The following is a 25,539-nucleotide window of genomic DNA, read 5'->3' on the forward strand; positions in this document are numbered from 1 at the left end:
TTATTGTGGATAATTGCCATATTGACCCTGAAAAGTAAAAACAAAAAAAAAAAGATTACTACAAAGTATCAATATTGTACCAGTTTTTTTCCCATTAAAAAAAAAAAAGTACTTTATTAACTAATGAAAACGAACAAAAAACTTTTTTCCTTCTGAATTCATATTCAAATAGTTCAATATCAGTCCTTCATTTCTATCTAAAATTATTTGATTAAAATGTCAGATTATTTGTATCTGTTTAATGCGGGTTTAACTGGATTTAGTGATGTACCTGGTCATAAGTGTAGGGCCTCGGCGTTTGTGCTCCAGGGCCTCCCTGGGAAGAGCGATAGGATCCATACTGCTGGCTCTGACCCTGTTGATACTGAGAATACTGCGATGAGCCTCCCTGGCCAGGGCCTGTAAAAGTAAGTGAAGTTAATTTGCCCATTTTACACATTTGTATGTCGATGTTCATGCACATGGTAACGACGGTGTATAAGTTATTATCACCGTATCCCTGTGGCTGCCCGCTGTAGCCTTGCTGAGAGGAGTACTGCTGCTGGCTGAAGGGCTGCTGCTGGCCAGAGCTCTGCTGATACGGCGACTGCTGCTGACTATACTGAGAATTACCTGAAAGCATAAAAAAAAAATACCAGATACACTAGTCACATATTAACTGCAAGTTTAAACCTTACATATATTTATATATACTTCCTTCCGATATTACCTCCTTCATAGTAATGTTGTGAAGAGTCATCAAACGACCTGTCGTAGCTTTGTTCCCCGTACAATGACTGTTGATATGAGTATTCCCCGTGACCTGTAGAGAATATGATTTATAAAAGCTCCTCTGCTGTGATGAATTCACCAACACATAGAAAATAAATGACTTTTTCAAACCTGAAACTCAAAATGTATGTAAAACAACCAATTAAAAAACAGAAACATCCATTTTCATGGTCTTTCATTTCAAACTCAATCACAAAAGCCAACAGAAGCGTCGCTCGTCAACTCGCTGCAACGACACACTGAAATCTGAAATTTCGGCACACTGCTGGGGTCAGTATGGACACAGACACACTGGCAGAAAACAGAGTTTTAATTAATTTTAAAATTGAGGCTTTTTTTGGCAGAAATGATGACTGCTGTACAGAAAAGCAAAATCTTCATCAGTCAGTCTGGCTTGTCTAGTGCAAACTGTGCTGAAAGGACATAGCCTGAACCATTGTCATGGGTTTGTGTTTTAGAGCTGTGTGTATGACGTTTATGGATGTGCATGATTACCATCAGGGTAATACTGCTGGTTTATGGGCTCGCTGGAGCTCTGACTGTGTCCATACTGCTCTCCGTAGAACTCGTCTTGTCCCGTGTACTGCTGTGCAGATCCTGCAAGACAGGCGACACCAGGATTGGTTAAAATGTTGAACCATTTGGCCACTAGTTGGACACTAGAGGGGGCATCATTTTACTCTGTTTATATCTAAAATCAGTTGACAATTTTTGAAGAAGTTCAATTCTATGTGGACGTAAGTAATAGTTTATATTTTGTTTTGTAAAATTTCTACCTAAATGCTGGTTTTAGGAAGATTTAAACATGTTTACTTCTTTGTCTTTATATGTACATTGCCAGAAATTTGCACCTGGTGTGAATTATTCACTTTGGTCCCATTCAATAATAAGATAAATTATTTTTCTTTTTTAATTATCAAGGGAGCAAGGAGTCTTGGTCATGTAGCCATCCAAATAGGCCCTGATGCCGTGGCTGAAGGATGAGCTTTATTATTATTCCCATATCCTTAAAATAAATGGGAACTTTTGTTGCATGAATTGCAATAGGGACACATTCTGTAGAGGCAAGTGCTAAAGGAAGGAACTGGATTTGGGCTTTTAACAGCAAAATAGTAAAAAAGTAATTATATCATGGAGGATTTTCCTGGCAATCCCAACTTTGAGAAATTATGTTTGAAGTGGATTGTGCTGAATAATTAAATTCAGAAATCCATAAATTGATAATATTTTGGAAATTGGTACTACAGGAAGTAAGATATCAGGGAGAATTCCATCTCTGTTGTCTTGGTGGTGTGCAGAAACTCCAGATTCCTCTTTCTCGCCACTATGACTCGTAGCAAACCAAATTATTAAAAAAAAACAAAAAAAACGACCTCATACATCTCTAGAAATCTCTAATCTTCTTTTTAAATCACAAGATCTCCAAATAGAAAACAGGAAATCCCACGGAAAGCATTTAGAACAGATTATCTTCAATAAGTGTGAAACAACTTTACAGGAACTCGTGTTTCACTTCCAGATATGACAACAGAAGAAGCAGAATAAAAGAACACTACAATAGCTAATCAATTGATACTGGAATAGTTGGGAAAGACCAGGCCTAACTGCAGCAATTCAACAACACAGCTCTATTTGGATGCACTTCATCCAGTTATAGAGGGGTAATGATGCCCCAAGGTGATTAAGAACCAGATGTGCATCTATTTTATATCCAAATTAGAGCATGCCTGGTCCACACCCATCCCATCACATGGCAGGACTAAAACATTATTAGTCACATGCTGACTTAGTGATTTACAGAGACAGATATTGAATTTGACAAAACCCCAGTCTGCAGGGAAGTGGTTGGAATCAACGCATTTGCAGAAGTCTTCCACCCTGTGTTCTCTGAATTAAAACCACAGAAAACGTAACATTTACGACTCTCTTCAAACTGATCTGACTGCCAACAGAGCCACAGCTGCAAACCTGCTGACCATTTCTCTCACCACACACACTGACACACACCCATCAATGCACATCAGCACTCAAACACCACCCATATGAGCTCACTGAGCTGAGTGGCAAGCCACATTAGCACGAGGACATCTTCCCACATACCTTGCTGAGAAGAGCGGTAGGATCCCATGGATCTCTGGGACATCATGCTGTTTCCTTGACTGCCCTGACCCATCATGCCCAGCGCCTGCTGTCCCTGATAATGTTGCCCCCCAGCCTGGGCTGAGGAGTAATGTTGAGTGGTAGACTGTTGGTGCATCATGGAGACTAGGGAGGAGGTGGGATTATTGAGGGAACGATCTCACACAATAAACTTGGCTAAATGTAAGCATTGAATACACAGCCTTCACAAAGCTAAATGTAAAGGGAATTCCATGGCAATCAGGGAAAACTGATCCAAAGCAGTCATGATTCTGATAAAGAAAAAGCTTACAAATATAAAGGCAAAAGAAAACAAAACAAAAAGCCGTGGGGAGTAATTGCATGAGCAGGTATACAATAAAAACACAAAGGCATTCAGAGAGAGAAGGGATGCATCTCAGTGTCAGGTGTTAGAGATTAGGGAGACTTAGAAGCAAGAACAGAGGAGGCAGAAGACCTCGCCCTTGAACTGAATGTGGAGGAAATATAAATTCTGACTTGAGTACATTTGTAAGGAACGGTTTTAAATATAAATATTGGGACATATTATTATGAAACATACAAAAAGATAACCCGTCTTCTACGAGCCAAAAAGAGTTCTTTTCTACAACCCCAGTTTGAAAAAGAACAAAAAACACAAAGAAATGATAAAATTGTAAAAGTAAACAAAATCAGAATGCAGTGATTTGCAAATGTTATAAACCGATATTTTACATCTCATAAGATTTATGGTGAACTGATTGCTTTCAGTTGGTGAAAGTTGTGAGCACTTTGGAGTCTGCATGTTAACCCCATGTGTGTGTGACTCATGGTGCTTCAAGCTCATCCCACACTTCAAAATCATGCATTCTACGTAATTGGTGATTCTGCCATCGGTGTGAGTGTGAGCATGCACAGTTGTTTCACTCCATGATGGCCTTGTGACGGACTAGTGACCTGTTTAAGGTTTACCTTGTCTCCTGCCTGATGGCAGAATCGGGGTAGAAAAGCCCAGCAGTCATCCTTAATAAGATAAAAGTAGGATACAGAAAATGGAGGGATGAATTTGTGTCACCACAAACCAGTTTTCCAGTTTGCCTCGGTTCATTGTAAATGAGTTTTAGCCTTGAGAAGAAGGATGTGTTCCTGGATTGTGTTCCCAAATGGCCTCTCAGAGGTGCAACCTGTGTAAATGGCATGTCCAACTGATTTCACAGACATTTGGGGAAATGTTCCTGAGCTCATGCAGCTTGTTCACCTGTGTTTAAAGCTCGGAGTTCTAGGATCATTTTAATGATTTTCTCATTTTGCCCTCCGGCACCGAGATACCTGAAGATTCTCAGAATCACTTGTTAAGATGATAGATGATGGTCTCCACATTTGTGCATGGAGAAACATTACTCATATAATTTCATAATTTTTTTATGCAGGTTTGTGCCGACTGCAGAACATCTCTACTTCTGAGAGACTCTGCCTCTCCGAGATGCTCTTTTTAATTATCTTCCTGACCTGTCAGTTAGCCTGATTAGTTGCATCATGTTGTTCTATTTCTTTTCAGGAGAATTTACATTTCCCGGATTTTAAGAACTTGCTTCTCTGAACCACATTTCTACTTTTAAATTCAAGCTACATTCATTTCTTTTAAGACCTAATGAAATGTCTCACTATTAACATTTGACAACGAGACCTTATCTATGTTATGTTACGTTGTGAATGAAATGAGATTGACAAATCATTGCATTTGTTTTTGTGTACATTTCACAGTGCCCTGAGATTTTTTTATTTTTTTTATTTTAGACTTGTAGTTGTATTTATACAGCCTAACATCTCATGACCGTGCTTCTCCACGCCTGGCTCACCTTGGCTGGGCTGCATGTTGAGGTTGTTGCGGGAGGAGGAGGAAGAAGATGAGGACATGGCAGAGGAGGAGGAAGAACCATAACCAGGCCCAGGGCCCTGGATCATGCTACCCTGAGATGAGGGCGCACTGTGGTTGTAGCCAGAAACCGAGCTACCATAGCTGCTGGTGGAGGGAATGGCCGACTGCAACTGACCAGTCTGCTGCTGCATGGGGGCATGGCTGGGGCCTGATGACACACATGCACAGTCAGAGCAGCCGGCACATGCTCTTCATCATGTTTATATACTCCCACATTCAGTTCATCTTAACAGGAAGCTTGCATGGTTATAAAATGATAAAATTAGGTTCAAGTGAATCCGAGCACATAGAAAGCAGAAACCAGGATAGCTGCAAACAATTCTGACTCTCCAGCTCAACAGTAAACTGACAGAAACCTGCAAACATTAAGGTGGCATATAAGAAGAACTAATGCAAACACGATGTGGTTACATGCAGCAAAAGTCAGGATCTGACGAGCACACGGGTTTGGAGAGTGGACAGTGGAACAGAACTGTAAATTTCTACAGCAGGTAGAAATCAAGCACATTTGGAAAAAACTCACCATTGCTCATTTGGCTCTGCATCATGGACGTGGGGGTTAGTCCTGGTGCCATACTGTCATTAAGGTTGCTAGGCCCATGTCCTCCACTCTGGCCCATCCCCCCAGGACCCATGGACATATTGGCAGTTGGAGGCTAAAAATAAAGAGATATTAATACTTACTTTCATTAATTCCCATTGTCTCTCTCTCTTCCTGCAAACCTCATTTGACTCATTGATTCTATTAATGAACTGTGTGACACACTTCTGAAATTTCATACTTGACTCACCGCAGGTAGTAAAGACTGCATGTTCTGATTGGAATCGGCTATTGTTGCCAAGTAAACAAGATTCCTGTGCAGGATCTGCTGATACCTGTCAAAGAAGAAATTTGACACAGCTCAACTTTTGCCAGCTGCATGGTCAAGCTGTGCAGACAAAATAATACATATGACTTACTGTGTGCATTCAGCTGTCTTTCCTTTGCTTTGGTAATCCATAATACATTGTATTAAATGATGATTTTCATCCAGCATCTTAAGGAAACATAGAACAACTTCAGTCCACAGCATGGTTAAGTAAACTAAAACATCTCCTGTACTGGATCCCTAAAACTTTTTGTGGGTCTTCTATTTCAAATTCACGATTTAACTAAATTAAAATACAGCTTTTCTGTCTTTATTTAGGACAACCTGAAGACAAGTTGCAATTAAGGGTTCATATAAGGATAACAGTGTATATAATGTGCGTCTGGCGCTGCTCAGCGTCAAACTGCTTCATCCTAAAGACAGAATGTCTGCATGGAAAGTATCAGGACTGCTGGCAAACCCAGCAGACCTGTCGTGCTTTAAAATTCTCAGGTCACACGGTCGAAAACAGGTCTCTAAAGACGACCAAGATCCTCCAGAAAGAATCAGTGAGGATGACAGCATCACCAGGAAGCAGAGATGCTGCCTCGCCTTTGTTTGCGTCGCACCTTTAGCGACTGCAGCGTTAAAATATCAGATGCCATGTCTTCTGATATTCACCACAGGCTACTTTCCTTGCACCGGAGGTGGATCCCTCACACACACTTCCATCCACACCAAAATATAACAAAATGACGCGACGCTTTCAAGGTGTTTGCTCCCCCCCCCCCTTCCTTTTACCTTTTGAATGGTTTGCTGTGTCACCTCCCCTTTACTCCTGAGGCGCGCCGATGAAAACGCCACCGACATTTTGTCATAAGGGAAATAAAAGCGCTCCCTTTATTCTAATATTTATTGTCATGAGCGCAGCCTTCTATTTGGTTACATAGTTTCTCCATCACCACTAAATAGGGGGTCTGTCAGCTCCAGATCTCTGTGGCTAAGGAAAGGAAAACATAAAAGCTATTTCTTTATCTGAACAGAATACGGATATGTATAAATGATAACGCCATTCATAATATGCCTTTAAATTATAACACAGACAGTAAATTGTGATGTGATGGGGGAATGTCCCTCTCCCTGTGGTGTTGGTATGGTCCAGACAGTGAGCAGTCCACAGTTTTCCCTCCTCACTGTATTCGGGGCCATCCTTCACTGCCAAACAGCCAACCTGTCTGCAGGTCAGGCGCACATATTCTAGGGAATATTTATAGGAAAAGCTGGTTTTAAAGCTCAAGAATTTCTTTCAATGATACAGTTTTGCTCGTAGCCTCTCTGTTACTTTAGCTGGGACAGTTTCCTTTTTGTGATTTCATTCTACAGTTCATTCTGCTAGATTAAAACCATAGATTTCTCTTATCAATTTAGCATTTCTTATACTGCAGTTATTTGATATATTTTTAAAACTCTACATTTGCACCGTTAAGTTATTCAAATATCTTAAAGAAAGAAAACACCCCCTATCCCTCACCAAAAGATTAGATAGCCAGTTTAAAGATCCACATGATGCAACCTGGGATCAAAACTTGCATGTGCAAAAGCCCATTCCCATGTCCAATTGTTATTTTATTTAAAAAAAAAAATCTTTACTTGTAAAAGATTTACCTTTAAATTATATACCTGAAAAATAATGGATAAACTAAAAAGTCTTTCAAACTACATCAGAATTTAGTTTTGCACAGATAAACACGTGGAGAGGGAGGTAATTATTACTTTAGCTATTTTGTAAATAGTATTTTTATCGCAACAGCTGTTTTAGATGAATGTTTGAATGAAATAAACTTCCAACATTTAATCCACTAAGAAAATTGATCCACCATTTCAAATTGATAGAGAACCCATTAAAGCTAAACATACATTTAATACATAGTTTGAGACCCTTTGTGTCACTATGGTAAAAACTTTGCTCAAAAACCTGTTGAACACAGATACATGTTGCCTTGTTTTGCTTTGTCCTGCCAGACACTAAGAAAAATCTCACATGTTAAAAGGCCATATATTCCAAATTATAAAAAAAAAAAAAAAAAAAAAAAAAAGACTTTTCTCCATTTCTTTGGTTCAGGCTTTCAATAGTTAAACACCACCCAGCTTTTAATGTCACCACATTAGTAATTTGGTGTCCCCACTTGTTTTCACTGCAACACTATGGAAATAACCTTGTGATGTACATCCATCATACAATGTTATTTTCAAGGCTTCTGGTGTCTTTGATGGCGGCTTATTATAGCGTGCATGTATATCAAAATGGCATCTATGGATTTGCATTGTCTTAAGTCTTGACATTACTGTGTTTTAGGCTGCTTTTGTACCTGCAGCTAATGGGGATTCTTGTAAAAGATTTAAGACTCTAAAGATCACATTGCATGAGAAATGATCTGCAGTATCAAGTTTATGGCCACTTGTGATTCATGGCTGTAAAAATAAAGCAAGCCACACAATTTACATACATTTAGTATATAGTTTATGCTCACATTTACAGTTAGCATCATTTGAAAATTAAGTGAATAAATTAAGATTAAACACTATGAAGAAGCCAATTTATAGTTTTACAAAGCAAATAAATTCTCAAAGCAAATGCATTCTCAAAGACAAGAAAAAAAAAAAGTTTACTTAAAGATTCTATCATAAAAAAAAAACAAAACAAAAAAAATATAACGAAACAAGTCTCTAAACAAAAAATATTTCCAGAATGACAAAACTGCCACAGGAGGGGAAAAAACATACTCCAAACAAAAAGAACAAAATTCAGAGGGTCAGAACGAATGACAGTCAATTTAAGAAATAAAAATTATTGAAGAGGTTAGTTTGCTTGAGTGCCTTCATATCACACTCCATGCTGTCCACTCTGGCCTCTGTGTGAAGGTAGGAGGTGAGCAGCACCTCGTCCCCTTCGTCCAGCATAACCACCTCTGAAACCTCGGCCCCTAAAGAACCGTCCAGGGACCCCAAAGGTCTCCAGATTGCGTTTACGCTCTTCTGCCCATGTTAATCTGAAAATCGATTGGCACAGAACAGCATAAATTTTTCTAGTGAGGAGAGGGAAATACAAATGTCTGAATACGAATGAAGGCCAGAAGATCACCTGAACCCATTATCAGAGGAGATGTTGTCAAAGAAAGACTTTGCCTTGTCATAGTAGCATTTCGGCCCAACTGGTTCATCTTCTGAAGTTGAGTGAATTCCATCTCGCTCAATATTTCCATCTGCATGAAAACAAACAACGCTACAAATGTAACAAACTGGATGGTTTAAGTAACAGAATATCTTATATGGCTGATTTAGACAGGTTACACAGCTCTGGTGTTCAGTCAAATTATTCCAAATATTCAGGCAGTTCAAAAAGAGTGGCAAAGAAAAACGGCTTTAAACACCAACAATTGCTTCTGAATTAAGTTGTAAAACTGCATTTGAAAAACTCAAATCTATAAATTGACTTCATGAGTCCTAAATCCAGAGTTTGCCTTATTCCAGTTAAGCCATTTCAGAACACACCCGTTATGTTTGTTCTTTCCTGCATCTCCCTCTCGAGCTCCTCCTTTATAAACTGTGCATTTGAGGAGACAAAGTCAAAGTCTGTGTCAAACTTAAGGATGGGCGAGGGAACGTTAGGCACCATCAGCTGGCCTCTACGATGGTTCCTGCGCCTTCGAGTTCCTAGTAAATTAAAGAAATAAACATTGTGGAATTTGTACAGGAACTTGCAAGGGTTTTGGGGAAGTATTTACGGAGTTTAACTTTAACTTGCATTTCTAATAGTTACCTTGCTTTCTTCTGGGTGGTGGCCTGTTTTCAATATTCTGCCGCCATGTTTCCTGCTGAGAAGCAGTCACAACTGGGCCTGGCTTAACTTGAATGAATAAAAAATCTACACTCACTTTTTCTGATTCACAACTACACAGGCAGAACTCAAACCCCAAGTTCTCATTCAGTTCAGTGGATAAAAACACATTTGGTCACAGTGGCTGTAAAAACACTTACCAGTGGTTCTAAAGTCTCTTTGAGTTCGGGAGGCCACTCCTCGGGTCCTCTGGACTCTCCGCCTGTCCCACTGCTGCTCCTGTGGCACAGTTAAACCTGTCCTCTGCCGGGGTCTTTCAGCTTGGACAGTCTGAACAGCCTTTTCTACCATGGGGCCCCGTCTAGCATGCATGTTTGGTAATACAGAGCCTGCAGAAAACCAAAAAGAACACTAAATAATCCATTTTTAGGAACAAATAACCGGTGTGAGTTATACTCAAATCAGTACCTGCTTACTTACCAAGAGCTGCAGCATATTGTTGGTTGAGCACAGAGCTTGCTAGCTGATTAAAGGCAGGCATCCTCAGGGAACTGAACGGCCCAAGAGTTGAGTACATCCCTGATGAGCCAGCACTGGAGGACTTTCACATGAAAAGGCAAGACATATTAACATGCCGTCTGTACAACAGAGCACCAAGCATAAAATTACAAAATTTTGTACTTGAACAATAGCAGGATCTGGAGGCAGGCCATAGGGAGATCTTGGGTGCTCACACAGCATGATGTCCTGAATATCGCTTCCCCGGAATGTGATGTATTCATATACATCATCTTTGGGAGGTGTTGGTCTATCAGTGGGTCGTCCCTCTGTTCCTAAACACCTCACTATGTAAAAAGAATATGCTTGATAAAAATGACTTAAATAAAGATACCCCTCCCAAAAAGCTTCACTACTCACCTTTAGCCAGCACCACTGTGGAGTTGATTTTATCAATTGTGTACAAAATCCCTTCATAACGATTCTGGGCTTTGGAAATTAGCCCCATTTTGCAGCCAATGTATGGCCTTGAAGCCATTGCTGAATATTATTCAGAAATGATGCTGTGCATTTTTTTAAACATCTTGCAACACATGGCACATTTCAAGCGTCTAAGACGCCGGAAACTGTTTATAAAGGTTCACAGGTGCTTTAAAACCACGCCCATTGATTGAGGCTCGACAGGCACGTGGCAATGGCAGCCAATCACTGTCAGTTCCTGCAACTTACACGCTTAACTGCATTTTTTTTTTTTTACCCTAACAAAAAAACAAACATAACTTCTGATTATTAGCCAGTTTAATTGGGGACACAATATGTGGATTGTAATGTTTTGGAAGCATATGTTCAAACAATAAATCATGGATAAAGTTGATGTAAATAACTAATGAACTCTCCTTCCAAAGCGGAGCCCCGACAAAAAGTTGCAGCAGTCACTGATAACTGGCCAAAATGATAGTCTACACTCTTATTAATAATATTTTATAACTTGCATTAAAAAAACACGTGTGTACAAATGTATGTGTCTGCTGTGGACTTCCGAGAAAAAAAAAAAAACAACAGCCAAAAAAGCAACATATCCGCAGCCATTTTGAGCAACTAGTTGTATACAATAACGTTAAATGCATAGAAAAGACATCGACAGTGTAAGGAAATATGCAAGGATAGGTTGCATAACAAAGTAGTCTTGTTTGACAAAGTGTCCCCATACCAAACACTGAGCCACGCTGTTCCGCTTTCTCTACGCAACTATCGCGCTGATACTGTACTCTGCGGCTGACGACCATTTGTTCCAGGCTTTATTTTCCTCTAGCAACCAATCACAGCGCCCAGTGGTGCTGCGTAATACAAAGCGCATCCAATCGGCGCATGCGTCTCAAGAACGAGCGTAGCGAGCCAAAGATGGCGGCGGGCTCCGATTTGCTGGATGATGTTTTTTCTTCAGCAGAGAGGTGGACGGAAAAAGTAGTAAGTGATCTAGTCGGATCTCTGGACTCTGAGCTAACCGGAGCAAGTCACGCCAACTCAACGACTAAGGTTACAGAATGCAGCAAATCACGTCGGCGGCTCAACTGTAGGCAGTAGTTTGTGTGTTCAGGGCAGCAAAATGGGACTTTCACAACTAGAGCTTGCTAAAGCAGGTAAGATAGCTGCGCGCTCCGGTTAGCTAACAGCAGCTCCTTTTTTTTGGTCACGTTGCTCAAGTAATTGCGGGTAACTTGATTTTTACTTGTTATTATCCCGAAACTAATGCAAATCGGACAGTTCTTCGACACTCTCCTTGTTTTGCCATGTTTCCGCTGCTGTAGGGGCAGGAGGTGTCAGTAACAGTGCGGGGTCCTTCGGTGCGAACATGGATGGGGCAGCTGGGATCACTTCGGCGGCTGAGTCGAGTACGACAGCCGCTCAGACTCTGTCCAAGCCGGCAACAGCTAGCGGAGCTGTTGCAGTATTATCAGATGCAACACCTGGACTTGAGAAACTCGGACCGACTGGTTCGCAAACTTTGAATGGAAGCGCCGCGGTGATGGACTGTCACATCCCCGGAGGCGGACCGGCTGACTGCTCGCAGACCGCTGTTACGTTCGTCAACGGACCTGTTTCTGCGAGCAAAGGAGCAGTTTTAACCACAACTCCTAGCACTATTATCCGAACTACTTTGAGTGCTCAAAACGCTGCGACCTCATCTGTGATTTCTTCTCAGCCTTCTGTGAAAACTGTACCCACAGTCACGCTCGTGAGGCCACCTATGCAAACTTCTACCAACAATTCTCAAAGCGCAGGCAATCCAGCTGTTTTGTCATCACCTCCCGTTATTGTTACTTGCACGACCGGCTCTCTTGTTAACAAATCGGACTCGAGTAAAACTGTAATGCTAGCTGGAGCCCAGCTGACTTCATCAGTTGCGACGGGGACGACAGCGACCGTGAGGAGTCCGACTGTTCTGCAGAACCTGAGGACTTCAGTACCGTCAGCAATAGCTGCCACTCCTCCTGGTGGGATAAGAACCATTGCTCCACAGGTGTTGGCTCCTAGGCTCACTCAGCCTCAACAAAACCCCACAAATGTTCAGAATATTCAACTCCCTCCAGGTAAACTGTCTGCTTTTTTTTTTTTTTTTTTTTAAAGCATCTTGTTTTACAACAATTTGTTTGTCAAGTTGCAAGGACTTGTCAGAAACTGTTTGCTAACAAACACAGATTCACTTTTTGTTTTATTTTCTAGCTGCTGATGTAGAGAGAAAATAGTTTCCTGCATTTTGTAGTAAGCAGAGATGACATTGGATTGATTGTCTTCTCCACAAACTGATTAGAAGTGGACAAGGTTCCAACTGCAGAACAGATAAAAAAAAAGAGAAAATAAGCCATTTAAGGGCAGTCAGCCAACTTTGCCTTGCTCTAGTAGCTTATATCAAACTCAAATTTTCTTACAATCTATTGATTTGTGTTTCTTTATCTTGTCGACGACAATTGCATTCTATTCTCCTATCAACAGCTTTTACTGTGTATCCAGTGTGTTTTACAAGAGTGCAGACACAAACGGTTCAGTCGCTTGTATCAGTCTTTCCTAGTAGGCCAAGGTTTTTCACCGGTTTACCCTCAAGATAGTTTTAGGAACAATCTTGGTTTTAGGGGATTGACAGTATGACTTGTTCAGATGTATTTACATTGGTGTACATATAAGGGTCTGATAAGTTTCTATATTTGGAGCAGATCAGATCATAAGAGAATAAAACACCTTTAAAAAAAAAAAAAAAAAAAAAATAAGAGAGGAAAGAATGGCACCTTCTTCTGTAACTAAATGTACTAAAGTCCAGCTACTCGTTTCACAAGCTGTCACCTGTTTAATGGACTGACAATAGCAACTTGCTGCAGTGTGTAGTAACATGCAGACCTATGCTCAATCTCCAGAGGACCCTGTCTGAATGAATGAATGAAGTTTAATCTAATCTAATCTAAAATAACTATGATATTATTCTGTTGGGAAAGCAAAAGCTTCCCTGTGGGCAAAGTTGTGTTGATAATGTTGCCAACATACTATAAAATTACATATGTTGTGTGGGTTGATTCATTTAAATATATGTAAATATAATGCATTGCAATGTTTATGGCTGATTTTGGTCTTACTTCTTGTTGACTGGATGGGAATCTATAGACCTTCCTGAGGAATACAGATGAATTAACTTTGTCTTCATGTCAGAAACTTCACATACATATTTGTCATTTTATTGACTGATGAGGACTCAAAGGCAGTGACTTAAGCATATTAACCCCCTGGACATTTGCCGTGTGCAGGCATGGTTCTGGTCCGCAGTGACAGTGGGCAGCTGTTGATGATTCACCAGCAAACGTTGGCTCAGATGCAAGCTCAGTCGCAGTCACAAAGCGCCATGACACCACGACCTGCGGCCCCCACAAGCACGCCACCTGTCCAGATCACTTCTCTACAGGTACAAGTCTGCTGGACAAAGTTGGGCACAGTTTCACACAGAACATGTGACTCTTTATGCTACAAATTGAATTTGTTCTTGTTGGTCAAAATTTATAGTCCGTAACAAAAAATATGTTTGCTAACAGAAAGTACATACTTTTTATTTGTCACCATCTTAAGAAAGTAGTAATGGACAAGCAAAGTAATCACTTGCTTTAAAGAAGGATTTGCTCCTCTTACAGAAAACCTTTGGCAGAAATATGAAATTTAGTTCTAACTTTATTACACTTGATTGAAAGTTTAATCTTAATCAGTTCTGTACAAACCAGTATCCTCATTTAAACTAACTTACATTGGATGGGTTCAAGCTGACGGGCTGAGTTTTGGCATCATATCAGGAAAATGAAAACTAGAATTTGTGCATCTACAATGTAAATGTTGAGCAATACATGATTTGGGCTTTGGATCCCACTGACATTGTATATGGACATATAATAGACGCATTTTATGCAGCCAGCATGCAAAGCTGTCTGTTTCTTAAGCCTTTTCCACATCACATTTAAAACAAAAATACAATCAGCTAAAATGCATCCATGTTCAACATGATTAAACAACAACATTAAGTTTAAAGTGGACAAGCAAACATACTGGAAGATGTGATGGAACTTTTTACTGGATTCAGGGAGTTTATGGTCACTAGGAACTTGTGAAAATAAAACATTTCAAACATGTAGATCAGAAAGTTGTGTAATGGGTAAATAGGTTAAATAATACAAGTAAATTATTTAGAGTAAAACTTGAAGCAACATGTGATCTGAAAATGGGTATCAACTGGGTGTGTGAACTCTATATCATTTATTTTTACTGAAATCCATACATGGACTGGAGTATGCCTCTGAAAGATCATTTAATTTAGGGAAAACAAGCCGCTAAATAAAACAATGAAGTTCATAAGTGTGTCATGTACAGTACAAACAGTGCTCATAAGTAAACACTCGTTTAGGATTGACTGAGATTAAGGAAAAGAAAAGGGGAAAAAAAACAAACAAATTTTTGTGGAAGTCATTGATGCAGTATCACCCAGGATAAAAATGAGGAGGGCCATCCAGTTTTTAGGACTGCCCAGTTCAGAAGTCGTCCACTGTGATGCATCAGTGAACTACATGCACATCTTTGAAGGCATCATTGATGTAGGACAGTAGTAAACGCTGGACATTGAAATTATATATTGTTTTGTGTCTTTAAGGCATTGTCCAAGCAAGGAAGCTTGGACAAACCTGATCTGTAAGTTTGAATCAGATATTTATCATTTCTTGTCTGGGGGAAAAAAAAGCAGATTTTTTAGCAGAATTGAGGTTTATAATGCAACTTGAGTTAATTACTACTGGATTCACATTGCTTCTTCTTCATTATAAACAGGACTATTTTTCACATTACCGTGAATTTTTAATGAAATTACTCTGATGATAAAACAGCCAAAATTATTATTGGTTTTAAGCATGATATTCTTCTTCCATCCGTAGCAGTGATAAGATAATCACATAAATGCTAAGTCGTACAACTTAAGCATGAAACGGTCCATTTTCTGCTTCAAAACCGTCTCCTTAACATGTAATAACAACTCTTTTCCTGTTCACAACTGTGCTGCAGACTCGTCCTGTTACCCCCACCACCATCATCAAACAGAGTCCCCCAGCGGTGAGCACGGTGACAGCTACCACCACGCTGCAGAGGCCTCCTGTGCTGCAGGTAACTCCATCAGGAAGTCTTCAGAGGATATTTAGTCCTCTGAGCAGACCAGGATATAACATGATCTGACTCTTACATGCCATTAAAATGTGCCAGATTGCCGTTAGTTAACAACTTTAGTTAATGGTCAGGTTAAACCAAACCATCCAACCTGTACGTACCAGGCACCAATCAGGGCTCCAAACATGTGGCTTCGATATATTCCACATGATTTATTTAATGAAACACCAGAAGGGAGGAGAAAATTCACATTGTGTCTTGTGTGAGTCAAAGAGATTGGAGAGTTAATGGGAGCCTGTCATCATAAAAGTGATGTGTGATCATTTCTGTAAATTCACTGTGTGTTATTTATGTATCAGAATTGCTTTTCGGACAGAGAATTAATGATAGATGTCCCAGTTAATTAATTTAAGCTGTAATTCCTAAAGTTTGTGCCAGATGATCACTGCTCAGAAAGCTTTTTTTTCCTTCTCATTTTATTGTAGCTGCAAGTTTACAAGATGCTTAACATGCTATGTTACAGCTCCTGTTGGAGGTGTGTAAAATCTTACCTGCTGCTGCTATAATCAGTGCACAGTCATCTCCAGTGACTCAAAGAGCCCAGTGACATCGATGACTTAATCATTGGTATCATTGTTTGTCATAATTTATCCCTATCTTTGCAGCTCTGGCAACACTAACCAGACACTGATTATAATGTATTTCCTTTGCTTACATCCAATTTTTACTGCAGAGCTTCAGTTCACATTTTCAGCAGTATGTTCCATTTTTAAAAATGTGATTATACAGGACTTTGGTTAAAAAAAAACTGCTGCAAAATGTTTGAATGCAGTCTGTGTTTTTTGAAAGAGCTTGTTTACATTGAAAATAAATAACTCATATTTCCTTTCTTTGTACAATTGGCACATTTTATGCTGAGAGTAGCTCTGATGTTCTCTATAAAGTGAAAGTTAGTACAAGATTTTCACTGCTCTTGGAAAAAGTAGAGCGTAACATTTGTGTTCGACTAGTTAGGAATGATTTCCTTCTCTGATGTGCAGGAGAAAAACAGGCCCAGAATGTGTTTTCAAAGCTTCCGTATGAAAGGACGCTTTTACAAGACAGCCTGCTTTATTCATTTGTTTTCCGACTGGCTCACTTTGAAAACCTTACTGCTGATGTTTCGTCTTTCTTTCTTTGGTGAATTATGAATGTTCAGGTTGTCATGGAATTCCCTTTTTGAAGGGTCATAATTTTTTTTTCACACATTTTTTTCTAGGAATATGTAATTTTCTGTGAAAGCTGAAAGAAGACCCACATTTTTCTATATGCATTATAGTGTTTAATGCCGCTGGGTGACTCTTGCAGCAAACAAATTTCCCATGCCTTTTTACTGGAAAATTCCCACTAAAAAATCAGTAGATTTCCATCCCTGTACATGCTGATTGTGCCATCATTTGAAACCAGACACTTCAAAACTTTATTTTCCTGTATCTTATGTCATGGTTGTGTATTCACTGACTCATACAGAACACCATCATGCTGGGAGGAAGTACCAGTGCTTCAGGACAGCCTGTAGGAATGCCTGCCACAGTGCAGCCATCAGCAGCTGTAACCCAGAGGGTGGGGCCCCTGGGGGCCGCGGGAACATCTGTGTCTTCAACAGCAGTAACAGCTGTAAGTGAGAAGTTTTCACCCTGAACGCTTTTGTCCATTTAATCTGTCTAAAATTAAATATTGGATCGCACATGTGCTTAGCTTTTAGAGTGTTTTTTTTCTTTTTTTTTTTTTTTTTTTGCTCGTAGGAAACGTTGGAGAATGTGAAGAAGTGCAGAAATTTTCTGTCTACGCTTATCAAGCTGGCATCTGGAAAACAGTCGTCTGAGACGACAGCAAATGTCAAGGAGCTGGTGAAGAGCCTGCTGGTACTTTACTCTCACAACATCTCTCTGTTCTCGTCTATATACCACCTCTGTCTGTTTATTTGACTTTGCTTTTCTTTTCCATCCCCCTTTATTGTAACAGGAAGCAAAGATAGAGCCTGAAGACTTCACCAGTAGATTGTACCGAGAGCTGAACTCTTCACCTCAACCGTATCTTGTACCTTTCCTTAAGGTGAGATCACTGTCACACCAAGAAACACGGGCGTTTGACATGCTCAGTTGACATTTGAAGAAAAGTAACTTGTATGCAAACTGTTGTGATGTTTAAATGTTCGGTTTTGGGGATCCGCCTCTTTCTGGGAAAAAAAAACCAGATTTCCCCACCAATTCAGAAATTTTTGGTTCCTAAAGAATTTTTGAGCAGTTTTGAACATAACTTAAAGGTTTTGTGACGCTTCTGATGTGTTTGTTGGATCATTGTTGCTAGGGATGCACCGATACCGATACCGATATCGGTATCAGTATCAGCTCAATACCATGTGTGTACTTGGACTTGGTATTAATAAAAGTGTACAGATACTACAACCGATACCACACTAGTCAAGCGAGCGTAGATGTGTCTGATGACATGCTTCGGACATGTTTTAAAAGAAATAAATGCCTTGAATGTTAAAATGTGACATCTTTTTTTGTTACATTAAAAGTGAGATCTTTGTTTCAAAATCATACAGTATAGTTTTATTTGGGTAAAATGTGCCTAATCAATATAAAACTTATTGAAATTGTTTGATATGTTATGTTATTACATTTGTATTGGTGAGACAACTTAAGAAAGGATTTGTAATATATTACAACCTAATGAAATCTCACACAGTTATAACAGCAATAATAATCATAGTCACAATAATGTTCACATAAACAGATTTGGTATCGGCAAGTATTGGTATCTGCGAATATTCAAATTTCAGATATCTGTATCGGATTGGAACTCCCAAAAAGTGGATCGGTGCATCCCTAGTTGTAGCTTTGCCAAACCAGTTTCTTTAGTTAAAATTATTTTTAAAAATTCAGTATAATTCATTCAGCCTCCATCCATACAACATTTCTGTGCTACAGTGTGTTAAATCAGCATTTCTCTGTTGTGTTATTAACAGCTGGCAGCGTGTTTCTGCTAAATGTTGCACAGCAAATGCCAAAACCTTCAGATCCTGGTCATCTGGGCTTTTACTGCTTTCTGCCCAGCAGATGTGCAGTTTAATGTGAAAGGGTTCTTTAATGGGATCTCGTTGATACTTTTACAATCTGAACATTCTTCAGTTTGGCCTTTTGCTTCATAAATGTCTGCAGTTTCAAAAACATGCTTGTTGAGCTTTTACACATGATTTTTTGTTTTTCATTTTTTTATTTTTAAACAAAATAATTTCTGAAGAATTCATTTTAATGACTGTTTGTTGCCAGGTTTGTGTTAATTGCTTACTCACTACAATGCCCAGGGATTCAAATGTTTATTACTGTTTGCAAATTTGCTGGTTTGTGCAACTTGTGAGAAAGACCGAGGTTTACATTTACCAACACAGTATGTCTACTCACCAAGATGTGCAAATGACTGAAGGATTTGTAGCTTTTATTATGAAAGGGTTTTGTTCTGAACAGGGTCTTTTGTGCCATAAGTATCTGGCATCTGTTCTTTAGAGAAGGACTTTGCTCCTCAACAAAGCATCACTCAGGCTGTTGTTTCTAAAATAAGTTGAGTCAAGTTGGTCAGACTGCGTTTAGTTTCTATTTCACTAAGCAAGCACAGCTTCTTCCGATCAGATGGAGATAGCAGTCGACTTCAAGTCCAGTAATTTTATTGGCTCTAATGGAAAATTGGTGTAATGATAGGTCCACTCAATATCCAAACATCATACAATAAAATCCAGTCAGTGGTCACGTTAGTGCTTTTACAACTTTCTCTGCTTTAAGCAAACCACACGACAGTGTGTCACATGGAAGCGGAGATTCTGCCGATTACACATATGTCTGTCTCATCACTGCAAGCAAGCAGCTAAAGAGTAACAAAGGAAAAAAATCCCATAATCATAAATTATATCTTACTTTTGCTGTTTTATTCCATCTGAAAAAAAAAAGCTTTTTTTTTTTTAATTTAATCATGAAGGTCCTGATATTTAAGATGAAACTAAAGAGGATTTTCCGATGAAGTATTCTCTCTTCCTATGATGTACTGTCTTGTTTCTGCATCCTAATGCGATTTACCAAGGTGAATTTGAGGGCTACCCCTTGATCCTCCCGACTTGTCGATTGATAGTGGAGCTGATCAACATTTGCTGAGATGTTTACCTGCATAACACCTCGATTTAAATCTGTAAAATTGTTTACGTTCGCTTTTTTTTTTTCCTTTCATCTAGAATTGATTGTCATGAGACATTATTCACTTTTAAATGAATGAACTTGACCAAATCTATTATTCTAAGTCTTCTGTCACGTTCTCATACGTCTCAGCTTTATTATGAGACCAAGATTATACATATAGTTCTGAAGATATGCCCTGTTCACTTTGGCTATGTCATTTTGGACTGGAGGCAGGAAAAATATGCCTAGTCAAGAAATGGTTAAGTAACCTGTGAAACCGCCAATGTTTTTTAGATGGCTGCCTTAGCAGTCAAGACTGACCTGAAGCCTAGTTAAACTGACCATTGTCCATATTTACACTTGAGGCTAAGTTTTAATAGTTGTTGTCCATCTGCTTGTGTTAGTTGAAAGGATGCTATCAACGGTGGAGGAGGGGAGGAGTTAGATGTTTCAGGCCTCCATGGGAGCCAGTGAGTAACAGAGAAGCAAATGTCTCTAAAGATGCCATGACTTAGAATTTTGGAAAGGATGACCAACACACTCATAAATGAGAAAGGATAGATTCATTCAAAGATTCTGTAATGACTTGTGGGTAAAAAATCAATTTAGCTAGTGTTTCAAGACAGAAGCCCTGCTGTTGGAGACAGCACCCTGCATCCCTCTGCTGTACTCTTTGTACAGGCACTTCCTTCCATATTGACATATTAACATTTTAAAATAAATTTTTTTGTTAAAAAAATCAAATTTTTTTTTTAAATGAATGAAAATAATCCATTATAAAAAATTTTGTCATTATTGTTTTTGTTGATCTTTTTACTTGTCTTGGGTATTATAGCAGCAGAATGAAGGTATTCGCACTGTGTTGTTTTTTCCTAATTGAAATAAATAATAATTTAAAAAAAACACGAGCAAAAAAAAAGTTTTGTACATTTTTATTTGTTTTTAATCTACAAAAATCCGCAATATCAAAGAATTGTAAGAAACGCAATTTAAATCGAATCGGCACCCAAAAAATCCGACAAAAGCATATGGTTACAGCCATAATAGATATCATGTCACGAGAAAATGGTTTCTTCTATTCAACATTTCACCCCACCTGTAAACAAACGTCGACTAAGAACCTAAAAATCTGATCCAAAGGAAGTTTTTCAAATTAATTTGCAAACATTATTATTACTGTGAGCATAGTTAATTAAGCATTTTGAGTATATGGTGTTATAACGGGAACATTTTTTTAAAAAATGACTGAAAATATGATTTTTCTATTAATTTCCCTCTCATCACATAAATAAATTAGTTTAAACATAAATGCAATCTGAAAACATCTTCAGGAGTTCTTTTCTCATGGTAAGAAAGAAATGACACAATTGTTCCCCAACTGCTACTGCTGTGACTTTACAGGAACTAGACTTTACTAGAATGAATCCAGTGACTTCATCACACTGTAATCTTTCCCCACCTGCAGAGAAGTCTCCCAGCACTACGTCAGATGACTCCAGACTCAGAGGCCTTCATCCAGCAAAGCCTGCAACCTCTGCCAAGCACCCAGCCTCCTGCAGCAGCCTCCACAGCCCTCACCGCTGTGGTGCTAAGACCTCCCCTCTCCACCACCGTCAGTGCAACTACAGCCACCGCCACAACCAAAGCCACCGTCATCAGCCTCACTCCGACGCCTCACAGTAAACCTGGACTGGTAACTTTTACTGCTGCTGAGCACGCACATGAATATTCCACTTTAAGCTGTTGTTGTGTTTTCTTTTTGGGAAGGGATTTGTCATTTTTTTGTGTGTGAATGTGTGCAGATTGTGCCCCAGCAACAGGGGTCTGTGGTGAGACCACAGATGACGCTCACTCAGTCTCCAATAGTAACAGTAAGAGGACAAGCACCAAGCCGGATCATTGTGGGTCAGCCCCAGGTGGTCAAACAGCTACCAGCAGGTGTGTGCTCTTCTTCTGAAGGATGTCACTTTTTTTTTTTGTGTGCATGCTGCCATCTTGTGGCTACAGCATGTAATTGCAGGACCAGTTCCACATATGCTGTTCAGTATCTCGTTCCATCTCAGTGAACCTAATAGTGTAGGTACAGAAACCAACTTAACTGCAGCCTTATGATTCTCCTCATAAGGCTGCAGAAGTGTGTACTCCTGTCCCCGTTTGTGATTTCAGTCCCAGTGGTAAAGCAGACGTTTGCTCCGGGGGTCAGAGGAGTTCAGGTGCTGAACCAGGCTTCCCTTACCGACGCTCAGAGGAACAAACTGAAGGAAGGAGGAGGAACATTCAAGTTGGTGGCACATTTAAATGTGAAAACTTTGTTGGTTTTCTTTCACTGATAACAGTGTCAGTACAGCAGTTCTTCCTGAAATGCTCCAATCTAGAAATCTAATACAAATCATTTTTTTTGCTTTGACTTAAAGAAAATTATATGTGTGACTGTAAAACAAAATGTTGTAGGATCTTAAAATCTGAAGCCCTGTGTTTTAAATAAGTAGGTGCAAGGATGGATGGATGAGACAGCTGGTAAACAGTATACTGGGATTATTTAGATCGTAAACCAGAATGCTCATTTTGTCTTGTCTACATTTTCTCCATATCACACAGGGACGATGATGATATCAATGATGTGGCCTCCATGGCAGGCGTCAACTTGTCGGAGGAGAGTGCCCGTATCTTGGCAACCAACTCTGAGCTCGTCGGCATGGTGACTCGTTCCTGCAAGGACGAGGCCTTCCTCTCCACATCCTCCCTCACCCGGTTAACTTTAGAGATTGGTGAGAAGCACACAGTTGTGTTAAAGCAAGCCCTAGTGTTGGCGGACTCATTAAGTCTGTTTCCATGCTTGCTGTTGCAGGTAAGAAGTTTGGCGTCAGTGAGCTGGGCACAGATGTGATCAGCTACATTTCCCACGCTGCGCAGCAAAGACTGCAGAACATCTTGGAAAAGGTGTCGCAGGTGGCCCAGCAGAAGAATGCAACTTTTAAGGTGACAACAGACCGTAAAACGTTGAGTTTGTTGATCCGGTTGCTCTTCGAATCGTTCATAATTCTTTGTTTGAAACTTCTCGTTTCCCGCCACCTTTAAGGAGGACGAGCGGTATGAGCAGGTCAGCGATGTGCGAAGCCAGCTCAAATTCTTTGAGCAGTTGGATCAGATGGAGAAGCAGAGGAAGGAGGAGCAGGAGAGAGAGATCCTCCTGAAGGCTGCCAAGGTAACAAGACTGTTTTGCATCATTTCTGCCAATTTGAATCTTAATTTTCTTTTCACCATGAACGTTTGTTTTTCTTTTCTTGTGTCTCTTTGTTTTGTTCATGATCTGAGCTCTACCAGAACTCTAAAACCAGAGGGTTCCCCAAATAAAAATAACAAATTATATAGCATTTTTTTCTTATTATTTTTATTTAAACAACAAACAATGCTGCCTACAAATGTATAGGTGGATATTTTATCACCAAGCCTCTGATCACTTTATTTGTTTTGGGATATTTATCAGATACAAGCCCTGGAAAACGACTCCAACACACTTTGTAATTTTATGATTGTTTGGGTGTGTGTAAAATTAAAACCACAGCTGGTTGAATGTGTCAGCAGTTAGAAACCTTTGTTATTGATTAGCAAACATGAAATTGTGAGTAGTTTTGATGATTTCTTTCAATTAATCTGGATGAGGGAGAAGAACAATGGAAGGGGAATAACCAGGAATATTATATTTGTTTTTGCATATTTTACATTAATGAGATCCAAACTGTGAACGATGAGCTGCTAAAGCCTTATAGAATCATCTTCTAGTTGTATTAATGATGAACAAAATCAAGACTTTGAGGTTGAAGCAGCTGGTTTAGTTGACATGAAGTGACCCAACATTATTTAAACAATGACATGTTATCACTGACAGGAAAAATCCTGCATACCATCATAATTGCATAGACGAGGCGAACGAAGGGTCTTGGGTCAGCTTATTATTCCACATCTCCTGCGCTGCTGGCTGATTGATATAGATAACTATGACAGTATGAATGAATAAAACAGCGGATGTAATGAATTGAACATATCCATCTTGAAATATTAAAATGTCCTCTACGTTACTGCAGTCTCGGTCCCGGCAGGAAGACCCTGAGCAGCTCCGACTCAAACAGAAGGCCAAAGAGGTAAGTAAAATGGGGTGGGAAATGTAACCACACATTTCTTTTCTCTTGGACGATGAGTCCAATAATTCTGCGTTTGGTTTGGATTTCAGATGCAGCAACTGGAGCTGGCTCAGATCCGGCAGAGAGAGGCCAACCTCACGGCACTGGCAGCCATCGGCCCAAGGAAAAAACGGAGAACCGATTCTCCGGTTAAAGGTGCAAATGCAGAGGTGAGGAATTTAGATAAGTGAGTTTAAATTGATTATATCAGTCAATAAGACCAAACTTTTCTCACTGGATTTGCTCTGTTTGACCTTGCAGGGCTCAGGGTCAGGCACCTCCCAGCCTGGAGGTTCCGGTGGAACCGGCTCCAGACAGTTCATTCGACAGCGGATCACTAGAGTCAACCTCCGGGACCTGCTTTTCTGTTTGGAGAATGAAAAGGAGACCAGTCACTCACAGCTTCTCTATAAAGGCTTCCTTAAATAGCAGTTGTACCGCAGCTCAGCCAAGGTACTTTCTGTTTTTTAATCTACTGAATTATGAGACGTTCATCTGTGAGAAGAATTATTTGAAACTCAGAGGAGACATCAGCTCTCTAAAGCCTCGCGTGCAAAGACGGGACCAGATGTCGGTCCTGCTTTCAGTGTGCCTCAGTTTGCTTTCCAGAGACCAGTTGCACCTGACTACACTCGACTCGTGCGCTGCCTCCTGCTGCACACAAGAATCATGTTGTAGCAGCCAATTTCTTTGGAGTGTTAAGCAAACACTCAGTTCATCAAGTCCTAAACAGAGATTTTAATTTATCACACATTTATACTGTATTTTATCAATGCCTGTGGATTGTTTTACAGACTAATATTGTCACGTGTTGCGTTGCCTTCTTAACTAGTTAAGCCATATGCATTTGAATGTGTTGATTTCATCTACAGTTCTATCTTGAGTTGCAGAAAAAGTGCTTTATTTTTTCTTCTTTTTATTTTTGTTGCCAAACTTTTGATTTGTAAGTTTCTTTTTTTTTTTTTTTTTTTTTCTTTTTTTTTTTATTGGAGAAGAAAACCAGTTATTTATATGTGACGTGCGTGATGTTCAGGTGGGGTTGGAATTCTTACAATCATTGAGATATTCTGTATCTGACTGTAGCAGATTAACGACATAAACCTCCAATACTTACATTCATGGCATTCATTTCTCATCGCAGCCATTTACAAGTAGAGTAAATCTTTTTTAAGCGACATCGGTGTAACATATATCTCCCATTCAGTCACATTTAACATCGTCTTCAGCGTTATTGGCAACCTTAACGTTGCAGTAATGATTTAAAGTCTGTAAGCTGAATTAAATTACAGCAAGTATATTGTCTTAAAAATTAGATCATATTGGGATAATTTCTTATGAAGCGAATTAAATTTCTTTTCGTCATTGTCACGCAAAGACTTTTTAGAATTTCATACAACAGTTGGACATGTTATATGCAAGTCATTTCTTTTTGGCTTAAAGGTGGAGTATGTAA

The 25,539-nt window shown here is 39.6% G+C and overlaps 3 protein-coding genes across 3 annotated transcripts; 1 reads left to right on the plus strand and 2 right to left on the minus strand.

The window, feature by feature from the left end:
* Window positions 1-6,546, minus strand: LOC306754409 (calcium-responsive transactivator-like; the record flags this gene model as incomplete). The annotated part of the gene is made up of 11 exons (XM_079238426.1): window positions 1-27; window positions 272-399; window positions 493-612; window positions 710-802; window positions 1,267-1,368; window positions 2,872-3,036; window positions 4,749-4,976; window positions 5,352-5,484; window positions 5,620-5,704; window positions 5,789-5,865; window positions 6,478-6,546. The coding sequence occupies 11 exons, from the start codon at window positions 6,544-6,546 to the stop codon at window positions 1-3; spliced, it is 1,227 nt and encodes a 408-aa protein (XP_079094552.1).
* A 1,860-nt stretch (window positions 6,547-8,406) lies between these two features.
* Window positions 8,407-10,637, minus strand: lsm14b (LSM family member 14B). Its single transcript, XM_079239460.1, has 6 exons — window positions 10,433-10,637; window positions 10,196-10,359; window positions 9,995-10,115; window positions 9,715-9,903; window positions 8,819-8,939; window positions 8,407-8,726 (listed from the first exon to the last, which is right to left on the minus strand). Exons 1-6 carry the CDS (start codon window positions 10,548-10,550, stop codon window positions 8,561-8,563), a joined length of 879 nt encoding a protein of 292 aa, XP_079095586.1. The 5' UTR covers window positions 10,551-10,637; the 3' UTR covers window positions 8,407-8,560.
* A 743-nt stretch (window positions 10,638-11,380) lies between these two features.
* Window positions 11,381-24,983, plus strand: LOC306755335 (transcription initiation factor TFIID subunit 4-like; the record flags this gene model as incomplete). Its single annotated transcript, XM_079239692.1, is given in 17 exon segments — window positions 11,381-11,545; window positions 11,547-11,652; window positions 11,821-12,603; window positions 13,807-13,961; window positions 15,593-15,691; window positions 17,201-17,347; window positions 17,476-17,595; window positions 17,696-17,785; window positions 21,371-21,598; window positions 21,708-21,843; window positions 22,072-22,186; window positions 22,504-22,673; window positions 22,754-22,884; window positions 22,985-23,110; window positions 23,991-24,047; window positions 24,137-24,256; window positions 24,348-24,983. Coding segments are annotated over 17 exon segments (2,916 nt in total). The 3' UTR covers window positions 24,516-24,983.
* Between the last annotated feature and the right edge of the window lie 556 nt (window positions 24,984-25,539).

This window comes from Telmatherina bonti, assembly GCF_933228915.1.
Source record: "Telmatherina bonti genome assembly, chromosome: 4".
Lineage (NCBI taxonomy): Eukaryota > Metazoa > Chordata > Actinopteri > Atheriniformes > Telmatherinidae > Telmatherina > Telmatherina bonti.